At 35.1% G+C, this 10,875-nt stretch overlaps 1 protein-coding gene across 14 annotated transcripts in view; it reads left to right on the top strand.

The window, feature by feature from the left end:
• Positions 1-10,499, top strand: part of SYNJ1 (synaptojanin 1) — a 67,753-nt gene extending 57,254 nt beyond the window's left edge. For 7 of the 14 annotated variants that reach the window (XM_026859958.1, XM_026859966.1, XM_026860021.1 and 4 more), the window contains 3 exons: positions 1,761-1,869; positions 2,847-3,067; positions 7,524-10,499. In XM_026859958.1, coding sequence (XP_026715759.1) covers positions 1,761-1,869; positions 2,847-3,067; positions 7,524-8,381 — 1,188 coding nt within the window. In that variant the 3' untranslated portion in view covers positions 8,382-10,499. Of the gene's footprint in view, positions 1-1,760; positions 1,870-2,846; positions 3,068-5,407; positions 5,432-7,523 lie in introns of all 14 variants that reach the window. The other 7 variants (XM_026860047.1, XM_026859981.1, XM_026859995.1 and 4 more) reach the window with 2 other exon arrangements.
• The last annotated feature ends 376 nt before the right edge of the window (positions 10,500-10,875 follow it).

Below are 10,875 nucleotides of genomic sequence, written 5' to 3' on the forward strand. Positions count from 1 at the left end.
GTTCATATTGTCAAGAAAAAAAAAAAAAAAAAAAAAAGTGATCCCATTCTATTGTGTTGTGCTTCTTAACACCCAGGCTGGACTACAGTTAGAGCTTGACAGTTTCCAGAAAGAGCCATAGAGATGAAATTGCCAGCAGAATATTATAAGACAAAGCTGACTGCATCTCTTCCTTTGCAGACATTGAGATTTTCTTTTAAAAAAACCCCAAGCAAACCAAACCAAACGAAAATACCCCACAACAAACCAACCAAACAAATGTAATAGAAGGTCTGAAAAAATCTCACCTAAAATCTGGTTGGTTTTTGAAGCCTTAGCTCAACCCTTGTTGAATTTCCTGACACTGCTTCTCTCCTTTTTCCCAGGTTGGTTGTTTTTGGGGCAGCATTTCCTTTCGAGGATTTCAGGACCAGGGACAGTGGCCACAGCGGGTGCTGCTTCCCTCTCAGTGGGCCTGAGGGTTATTTTAGACTTTTTCTTTCTTTGCGGTTCCTTTTTGTTATATCTTTTTTTTTTTTTTTTTTAAATATATTTTGGCAATATAATCAAATCATGCTTCTGCCTACTTTCAGAATATTCAAAGAAATGACAAAATGCATCTAGGCAATTAAAGGGCAGACAGGTATTTCAGAGGTTAGGTGGTTTAAAACATTTCGAAAGTTGTTAAATGGACTCAGCCAAGCATAATGAATCAGATGTTATACCATTATGCCTGGATGTCAAAAGTCTTTGAAGTAGAATACATACATCTTATTAAAAGTATGATCAAGGATGATACTTGTTTTGTAGTGACAAAGTTTCTTTGCTTGTTTTTAAATCATGTTTATGTAAAGAGTTGTGCAATAGGATTTGCTCTGAAAACCATTTCTGAAAAATCCACCGTTACTAAGATTTTGTCAGAATATACCAAGTACGCAAACATTTTAGAGGAAACAAATCTTACAAACTATCCTTCCTCATGATCTTTTTTTTTTCCCCGCCTGCAACGTAGTATTTTTATTCTAACGCTTTACATTCAGCTTTCAAGTGTGGTGTTTGTAATTCACTCACCTTCAGTTGTAATCTGGAATAGTTTCCTATTTCTCTTTAAATACTGATGTAGGCTTTTAAATTTTGTTTTATGAGAGCAGTTCCATTCCCAGCATATGAACTTACATTCCAACAAGTTTGGGAAGACTCCAGCCTTCAGATGAGGCAGAATGTTTTGTTGCATTAATACTGTTTGCTGAGGAACAGGAATAACTGCTTTACAGTTAGCAAACATAAGTTTCAGAGAAAAGAACTAACCATGATCTTTTATGCATATCTTGGACATTTACTATAAAAAATCGACTGTAGCTGCTGTTTGCAAATGGCAGGCTATAATTACAGCCTAAAAGGTAGACAGTGTCTACAGTCTGCATTGGCAGTGAGTTATCAGTGTGTCCTTATGAGATCTCCAAATACAGTAGTTCATGTTGTTGGTTTTGTTGCTTACAACTCATAGACTTGGGTAAAACTAACTTACTATTTGTTAGTATTAATGTTTCTAACATCGTTAAGTTGAAGACTGCTGTAAAAATCCTTGGCGTTGAATTCAACACTCATAATGTTTTGAGAATATATTCTTTGCTTTTATATGTGCATAAAAAAATCAGTTCATCAACTCTTATCAAAGAATTTACTTTTCAGAGAGTCCTGATTATCCTAAGTCATTTAGCAGTAGATGACTACAGATCCAAAGTAGAACTAAAACACTTTCTTTTTACCAATTATGTCAGACTGTTCCACCTCGAGCTGGAGTTATTAGTGCACCACAAAGCCATGTCCGTCCCTCTGGGGGAAGACCAGCACCTGAAAGTCAGACCAAACCAGCTGAACCACCAAGGGGTATGTTTACTTTAGAAGTTAAATATAATTGTCACTGTTCAGTCAAGAGGTGTAGTCTCTGGTTTGAATGCTTTGTTTTCAACAGATGTGTTTGTTTTTCACTAGAAATTAAGATTCTTGAATGTAGTAAGATTTGGCAATTTCTGTTAATCATCCACAAATATTGTAAAACCCTTATCAGATAATAGGCAGCAGTCAGGTGAGATCTAGACCCATAGATTTAATGCTGTCAAGAGAAATGTTGATCAGATTACTGTGTTTTGGTGTGAGCACATTGGGGTGTCCTATCATGTGTTGATCACTGGACCATTCTCTGCACTGGTTATCTGCAGCCATAATATTTGGAATAGTGTTTATGTTTGACTCTCAAAGCCACTTCCTAAACTTAAAGATAATAGAGATTTAAAAATTGTATTAATATAAAAATATGCACTTTATAGTAGTGACTTCCAAAATGCAGCGTTTTGAATACAGCTGAAGTACATTTAAGAATGACATGGTTTCTGGTTCTTTATTTTGTCTCTATAGTAACAATTTTTAATTGAAAGATGCTGAGCTTTTGATAACTTCTAATCTAGTTAGATTAGAAGCATTTAGAAAGTTGTTAAATGGACTCAGCCAAGCATAATGAATCAGATGTTATACCATTATGCCCGGATGCCAAAAGTCTTTGAAGTAGAATACATACATCTTATAAAAGTAAGATCAAGGATGATACTTGTTTTGTAGTAACAAAGTTTCTTTGCTTGTTTTTAAATCATGTTTGTGTAAAGAGTTGTGTAATAGGGTTTGCTCTGAAAACCATTTCTGAAACATCCACTGTTACTAAGAACTTTTAAGATATTTTTAAGATGTAAACACCTGCTGTTCTTACAGCCCCTTCTGCAGCTCTGTCTGGTGCTTCCACAGCCACATGTTCTCATTCATGCCATTCATAAGATTCTTTACAATGAAAGACGTTGCAAATACACTTGCAGGCTCACCGTTGCTTCCTGAACCACTAAAGCCTCAGGCTGCTGGAGCGGCTCAGCCCACCACGCAGCCACCGCCTGTGCTGAGGATGCAGGAGCCTCTGATACCCGTGGCATCACATCCATCTCAGACAAGTGCCCCACAAAGTCTGGAACCCCCACAACCGCCTCCTCGTAGCCGATCATCTCACAGTTTGCCTTCTGAATCTGCTCCTTCACAGCAGCAGGTAAATGAAAAAACCTTGTATATATGTTTTCTCATTATGTAAATTAGCACAGCTTGTACTGAACACCATAGATTTGTGAGAAACTCCTAAAGCAAGCAAGCAAACAAAAATAAAGGTCAACACATTGGATTCAAAGATCATCAGGCTCTAGTAGGTTAATACTTAATTGCTTATGTATTGTCCATGAATAACTAACATCTTAAATACTAAACATTTAATTTAAGATTTCTTATGACACTTATAAATAAACTTATAAATAAACTTATGACAACTTATGGACAGCTTGGTCTAAAAATTATGTTGTCATTTGACAACTTTGTATTGAAAAATACACAGTTTAAGAAATTTAATTTTATAATGACACATGCATGACAAACTGTATAGTAACTATCTAACAAAGGGTTTTATTATAAAGTAAACTTCATAGATTTCATGCTTTATCTTGATAAGGAAGACAATACTGATAGATACTTAACTAGAAATAAATTTCTCCCCGTTCCCTAGTGTCAAAACATATAAACATACTAAAATAATCTGAAAGTTTAATACAGTAACATTAATACTCTTTTCTGTGGGACCATTTAGAGTGCTATTTTCAAAAAAATCCTTTCTCTAAGAAAAGCCATAGTTTCTTACTGCTGTTTAAAAAATGCAGAAATAGGTTTTCAGTGTTGTTTATATATATATATATATATATAAGGCTAAACTTCTTCATTAAAGGCCAGTGCTGTCAGTTTTCACAGTATCAGGTGCTAAGCCAGATAATACACTACTTGATTAAAAGCACAAATTTATTGAAGCTGATGGATTTGTTCCCACTTCTTACTAACAGTAAATTTGTAGTTTTGTTTTCTGGTGTTTGTAGTTTTTTAAATATAAAGTCAGCTGTGGATATTTATGACTACTGAAGTTTTTATCAGTATTTTAGATTTTACCTTATCTCTACATCTGAAGCCCAGTTTCACTAAAGCAGTTAGTCAATACCTATTTTGTACCACACTGAAGCAGCCAAATTCAGTCCTCAGTGAGTCGATTTTGAATTCTAATCGAAAAATATTTAAATGTTCTTCCTTTCTTTCTGCTGAACCTCTCTCTCTGCCTGTTAACTTTTTCTATTTTGGAAACTTATATCAAAAAATGATGGTTTTGAATATAGAGGTGGAATATTGGGATTTTTTTGTAGTTGTTAGAAAGTACGAAGTATTGCCAGCAGAGAATATACATGGAGGCATAAAGTACTTGAGAACATACCACTTTTGTGAATAGAAACAGATTTCATTGTGTAACTTTTGAATGCCTCATACCTTCTAAATGTAGTTTTACCACTGATCATTTTGTAAAAGAGGTGCAAGCAGTTCTTTAAAAATTATTATGAAAATTACATTTTTCTGTGTGTATACAAAGCAATCAGAAATATGCTTAAGCATACTGTAAACAGGTTTTTTAGCTGTGTAATGCTGTGGCTATATTGTTAACAATATCTAAACTAGATAGTTTAAGACCTAGTTCAGGGAGCTATAATTTTCTCTGCAGTCAGATTTCTTTGATTAATGCAGGCTGAGCAATCACAAGAAAGGACCACTTTGAGCTTCATTTATTGTCTCCAGCTTAGGTTTTTTATTTTCATTTTTGTTTGGCTTTTCTTTTAGTTAGGTGATATTTATTTCATTTCTTGATTAGAATTTGTAAATATGCTGTTTTCTCAGAAAAAAGTCTTTAAATACAAAGTCTTTTGAGAGCTAGTAGATTCCAAGCCCATCCTTTGATTGAAAGAATGTGATGTTTAAGAATCTAAATCTCTCCTTATAAAAATAATTGCTTGTAACTATTTAGGATTCTGTAGATTACCAAGAAATACATTAAAAAAGATAAGTAATCATTGTAAAAAAGATTTTATTTATTATAAATTAGAGACTTTGGGTTTTGATTGAATGACAAGTCTTTCTTTTTTTTCAGCTTGATAAACTGTTACTATAGATGAGTGTTTATACCAACATGATTCCCAGAATGAGGGCTATAGTGCTTTTATTAGATCATCAATATTCAAATTCTTATAATCAGTCTTCAGAAAATAGCTCAGTCAGCTGCGCAATGAATGTCTGAATGGAAATAACATTAGAATTGGCTTGAGCTGATTTTTGACTCAATGTAGAGCTTATAAGTCTTACAATAGAATACAACAGAAATTTAAAATTTAGTGTAGTGTGTAATAATTATTTTTGGTCTGTCTTCATGTGTCAAAAAATGGCTTTGTGAAAGTACTTTTAACATGAGGTTGCTTTGTTACTTGGATTTTCTTCCTAATTTTCTTTCCTTTGATGTCTGTTTCTCTTTCACAAGCAGGAGCAACCATCAGGGTAACAGGTATCTGACTATTTACCAATCTTGTATGTGGTCTCCATCTATTCAAGCAGAAAAGATGTATGAATCCAGTTTTCATACATCTGCAGTCTCATTCACATTAAAAATCACCTGTCCATGTTAATGAATTGACTGTCATACCATAGTTTGCTTTTTTCTTTCATAATGCAATTAAAATTGATACTGTTAACTGTATTTATTAGCACCATAGCAAATATTTTGCTTCATCATCTTTTACGGAACGATTGGAACCTCACGTATGTTGCTTAGTTACTGTTGAATCTCCTGGGCTCAGTCTGTTTGGAAAAATATGAGTAGGCATTGGAGTTAACATTCCTCTTTAATACAAATAAATCCTGATGAAATTGCACTGCCAAAGTTTTTTCAAAATAAACCCCACATTTCTCAAAGAATAGAGAACTTACTATTAACCAAAGTAAAATATACTGTTTGTTACAATTTTAAAAGCATTTGGTTCCAAAATTATTCAGGCAAATTTTTACTTACAATAAAGAGCAATTGGGATTCATAGTTTCTTTGGGATCTTGTACTGTTTGATTACTTGGTTAATGAACACAGTACTTAACCAGCTAGTGTCAAGCTGCATTTGATTTATAATTTTTCACATTTCGCCCCTCAGTTACTTCATTGATGCCTTTGTTTTAACATTATTTTCCAAATAATGTTAAATTTTTCACTTGGTATATACATACAGAAATACCAACGTTGAACTATTCTATTTATGGTTTGGTAACATTAGGCCTCATCTAATTTAGAAACTCTCTGATGTAGTAGTACCAGGGGTGCATGTAACGGATACTGTTGTTTCAAAAAAACCCACCATAGCAAATGCATTGTTGCCAGCATACTTTGTTTCTCCTGCCAATCAATTCAAGCTACAACTGCAATTTTTTTAAAGAAATTGCTATATTGGATACATTGGGAAAACCTTACAATATTTTTATTATTCCTGAGAGTCTCTAAAGCCTGTAACTTCGCACAGCTGCTTAGTCAGTGGATATATGGAGACATGCTTGAAACTATTCACAATAAATGCAGTAAAGACGTTTAAAGATTGAGGTTAGGCTATTATAGTATGTATTTTAGTTGATAGTTTTTGCTAGCATCTTAATTCAACAAAACATTAGTTAACAGAATTTTCATGCTAAATACCCTAAGTATTTGGGTATGTTAAGGTGATGTGTTAAAATGACAAATTTGTTTGTGAAATTGGAATTCGTAGAAGCTGTTTTAACTTGCTTAAGTTTAATTCTTTGCATTCGTTTAATATGGGAAAGCTCCACAATCTGTTCTGTCAGTGTGATGACTTGAACAAAGGTACATATTCTACCTTTCTGGACAGTTGTTACAAGGTATAAAAGTTGCATTGTTGTTCAAATAAATGTATAAAAGCAGAAATATTTTGGTTTTAAAAGATGAGAAGTTCTGTGGAGAAAACTCTTGTCTTCTCCATTTGGTATTATTCTAAACAATGATAACTTGCCATTTTAAAGTATTACAAACTGATGACTGTACCTTCACATGTCAGGAAGCACTGGAGATGCCTACAGATGCATATGTCTACACAGAACGTCTGAAGTGCATATACTAATAACACTAATTTTTCCTTTCACTGTGATGCTTAAATATTGCTTGTAACATCAGCGTTATAAACTCTCAAACAGTGAAACCTAGAGCTTTTTATTTCATGTTTGTGCTGGGTTATCACTTGTTTAGAATATAGCATCATTTCCCAAGTTTCTTAAAGATTTTCTTATACAATGTCCTTAGTGCTTTTGGCTAGCATTCTGATCTGCATGAATTAAATTCAGGCTGCATCAACAAACAAGGGGGAAACTTGTGTTTAATGACTAGTAGGCATTTTTGGAGAAGGGGTTAAGGGTTATTGTTTTCCAGAAAAGAAGCAATCATTCTACTACAAGTGTATTGTGCAAGTTAAAACCGAATTGCATTGAAGTTTCATTTAAAGCCCAAGAGCTTCTTTTCCTCTCATAGAAGAGTGAGAGATGGGGAGTTAGTAATAATCTTAAAACAGCCAGCCACGTGATTACTAAGCACCTTGTTTTCTTTCCAGATTAAAACAAATGGAACGTACGGCACTAAACTTGAAACACAGTTAAACAGTGACCCTTTTGAAGATTTGTCATTTAAGCTGCTTGTGTCAAAGATGCAGACATCTGTTCGAACATCACCTGTTCCGACTTTAAACCAAAAGGAGTTGATACAGTTGCCTTCAGCAACACAAAGAAATGCTGATATTTTGAATACTGTAAGTTGCATGCCAGCAATGCCTCCTGTTCCAACCTTTAACACATCCCAGGAACATAAGCACAGCTCTCCAAATCCATTTATTACTGGACTGAACTGCACAAATCCATTCACTGAAAGAACTCCTAATGCTGGAAACCCATTTAGAACAGAAATGCAAGAGTCTGAAATAACTTCACATTTACCAGAAGGACGTGCTGCTTGCAATCCTTTTCCTTCTCTAAATCCCCCCAGCTGTAATACAAGCAAGCCTGTATTTTCTGTTGATGCACCTGAAAACACTTCTTGCTTGAGAAGTAAATCTTTCACGGTAAAAAATGTACAGCCAAAAGGATGGGTAACGTTTGATGATGATGAGGAGGAGAATTTCAATGTAAAGCTAAAGCCATCTAAAAGTGTTCCAGATTTTAAGCAAATCGCTTCCAGGAAGTCAGCTGGATCTCCAGATTTTCTGGGCACTGAACAAAAGACTTTTCTAGGTTCAGACTTTAACTTTGATAATGACTGGAATAAAAGTTCTACTGATTGCTTCTATACAATGCCAGCAAGAAGACCACCTGCACCTCCGATACCATCAAGAATAACCAGCAACAGATCCCCCATAGATCCTTTCACTTCTTTGGCACCTAAGGTGTCACCCACACAAGATTTTACAGAAAGATAGATGTTCAAAAACATAAGAGGTTATATTTGTTGCTACGTTTATCTAGTAGAATAATTGGGCATTTGAGATTATTCTGTGTGCAATAATTAATTGTCAAATGCACTGAAACTTAACTCTACTCATAAACAGCCACTATTGTTTGTGTATAAATTTTGAATATGTATATATGGTAGAGCACAAAAATTTGTCTGAAATTTATTAAAATCCCAGTGTAATACCATTTGAATAGACAGAGAAGGATGAGCTACTAATCTCATTAAAGTATACCAATCTTGGAAATAGTTTTTGCTTAGGGAGTGGTCTCAATTCTGTTCCCCTTTGTGGAATTTCAAAAAAGGAGGCTCCTTGCTGGTAGCCTCCCCACTCCCTTTTTATTGTTTTGTTAATTGATATTTATAAGTATTTACCAAAGAGCTGCCAAAGTTTATGGAGATTTGAATGTTGACAAGTATTGTTTAGAAGTTGTTTAATTTATAACAGAGGCTATGGATATTTGTAAGGCTTATATTTGAATTTGAGGCACAACAAAAATAGTTTAATTTCAAAATACAAACAAACCTTTGCATATTAATATATTCAATATTTTACTTTAATTTTCCGTGTCAGTACATTTCAGCTATTAAATCTTATTGTGACATATACTCACTAGCATTACTTCAGAATAATTTTGCCATATCATCCATTTGTTCATTACTATTTAAAAGATACTTTTTTCCATTTCCAAATTGGAAACAACTGATACAACAAATTTTCCCTCAACCTCTGGAAAAAAATTCCCCTTGGGGTTTGAGTTACAAAGCAGTCTTTACCAGTTGCAGGCAACATATTGGAGTTGGCTTGTCCCACTCTCCTCTTCTGCAGGTTAGAAGGGCTTTCTTGTTCTATAGAAAGACCTGAGTGTGAAGGAATTAGCAGCCACGTTACCACATCAGAGAAGGAGAAAGTCATCTTATGTGATTGGGCTGTCTGCTCAGCATCCTCCACATCTATCTACCAGATTTACTGCGGTATGTTTAAAATCTTACTTTCAAAGAAAACAGGAGAACAGTAAGTAATTCTCTGAGCTGACAGTATCATTCTGTCACTTTTGCAGTTAAAACTAAATGAGTGACTCTGTCGCCCAGAGACAGGGACTATCCTCTGTGTGGTGCTGCTTTGAGGCTAGTGAAGGCTAAGTCACAGTTCTATATATTATGCTATAAAAATGCAACTCTTTGTGCTTTTATGATTTTCTAAAGCTCACGTGAGATTACATAAAATATGATATGTTGTTGAGGCAATTTAAAATAACTCCATTTATGTATGCCCTGCAGTTCTCCTTACAATTCACAGTGTTTTAGGACATCACTCGTATATGCAGCTGCATACTTTCATCCAAAACAGAATGTGTTACGCTGTTGTTATCTCTTGGGGGGACTGAAAATATATATGCCTACATGCATTGGCTTACTTGTGAACAAACTACTGGTTCTGCACAACCAGGGACTGAAACACAACATACTAGAGTTCTATTTATAGTAGCAAAATACACAATGACAGTACTTTTTTTTTAATTTCTCTAATACTATCAAAACATTATTTATAAAATAATCCACACTTCCTTAAATAGTATATGGTTAGCCATGAGCTGCAGCTGGATAGAGGAGTGACGATAGTGAGTTTTATACTGCGCTTTCTTCTGTTTGGGTCATTAAACAGTACTTGTACATTTTAAACAGCAGTGGTACTATAATCTTTGTGCTTCGGTATGTGAATTACCTTGTTTTAAACTGTTGCTATAAACATCTGTGTGATTGGTGTTTTTGGTATATTCTTACATTAGCAAAACAATTTTGGGGGGAAACTTTTTGCTAGTGGGAGTTATGTGATAAATATGTTCTTTGTAATTAAATATTCAACAGTGATTAAAAACTACTGTCTAAACTATACCTGGTATACAGCACCTACACTTTACAGGATTAGAGACTGACTGCTAAGTACTGCAAAGATCACAAGAAATGCTCCAAAAATATAGTGTGTGTATATATATAGCTAACTGCTGTAACGTGTATTAATGAAAATAATTACTAGCAGAAGTTCTGAAAATACTAAGAATTAAAATTAGACGCGCTCAACACATTTCCATGAATTCTGTGTTCCCTGTGGTAAATTGCTCTGTTCAATGTGACGATTTTCTCGCTTGTGGCACACAAATCTTTATGGCTGTATCCTTTCCAGAGCTGCAGTATTGAAACTCAGTGGCGTACAACATTCCTGTGGAAGGCGGTGGTGTATTTATGAAATAAACGTACCTGCCCTTAAGAAAGCAGCTTTTTCTCTCTTTGTGTCGCAGGTGCTTCCCCGCGCTCTTCTTTGCCACAGCCCCGCTGGGCGACAGGGCGCGGGCCCTTTAAGGGACTGTGATGACGACATCGCGGGGGCCGGAAGCGGAAGCGCCGGGGGCCGGCGGGAGGGCGCGGGCGGTGCCGCGCACTGAGGGTGGCCGGGGGCGGCC

This window comes from Athene cunicularia (genome assembly GCF_003259725.1).
Source record: "Athene cunicularia isolate RWA chromosome 1 unlocalized genomic scaffold, athCun1 chr1_part1, whole genome shotgun sequence".
NCBI classification, from domain to species: Eukaryota; Metazoa; Chordata; class Aves; order Strigiformes; family Strigidae; genus Athene; species Athene cunicularia.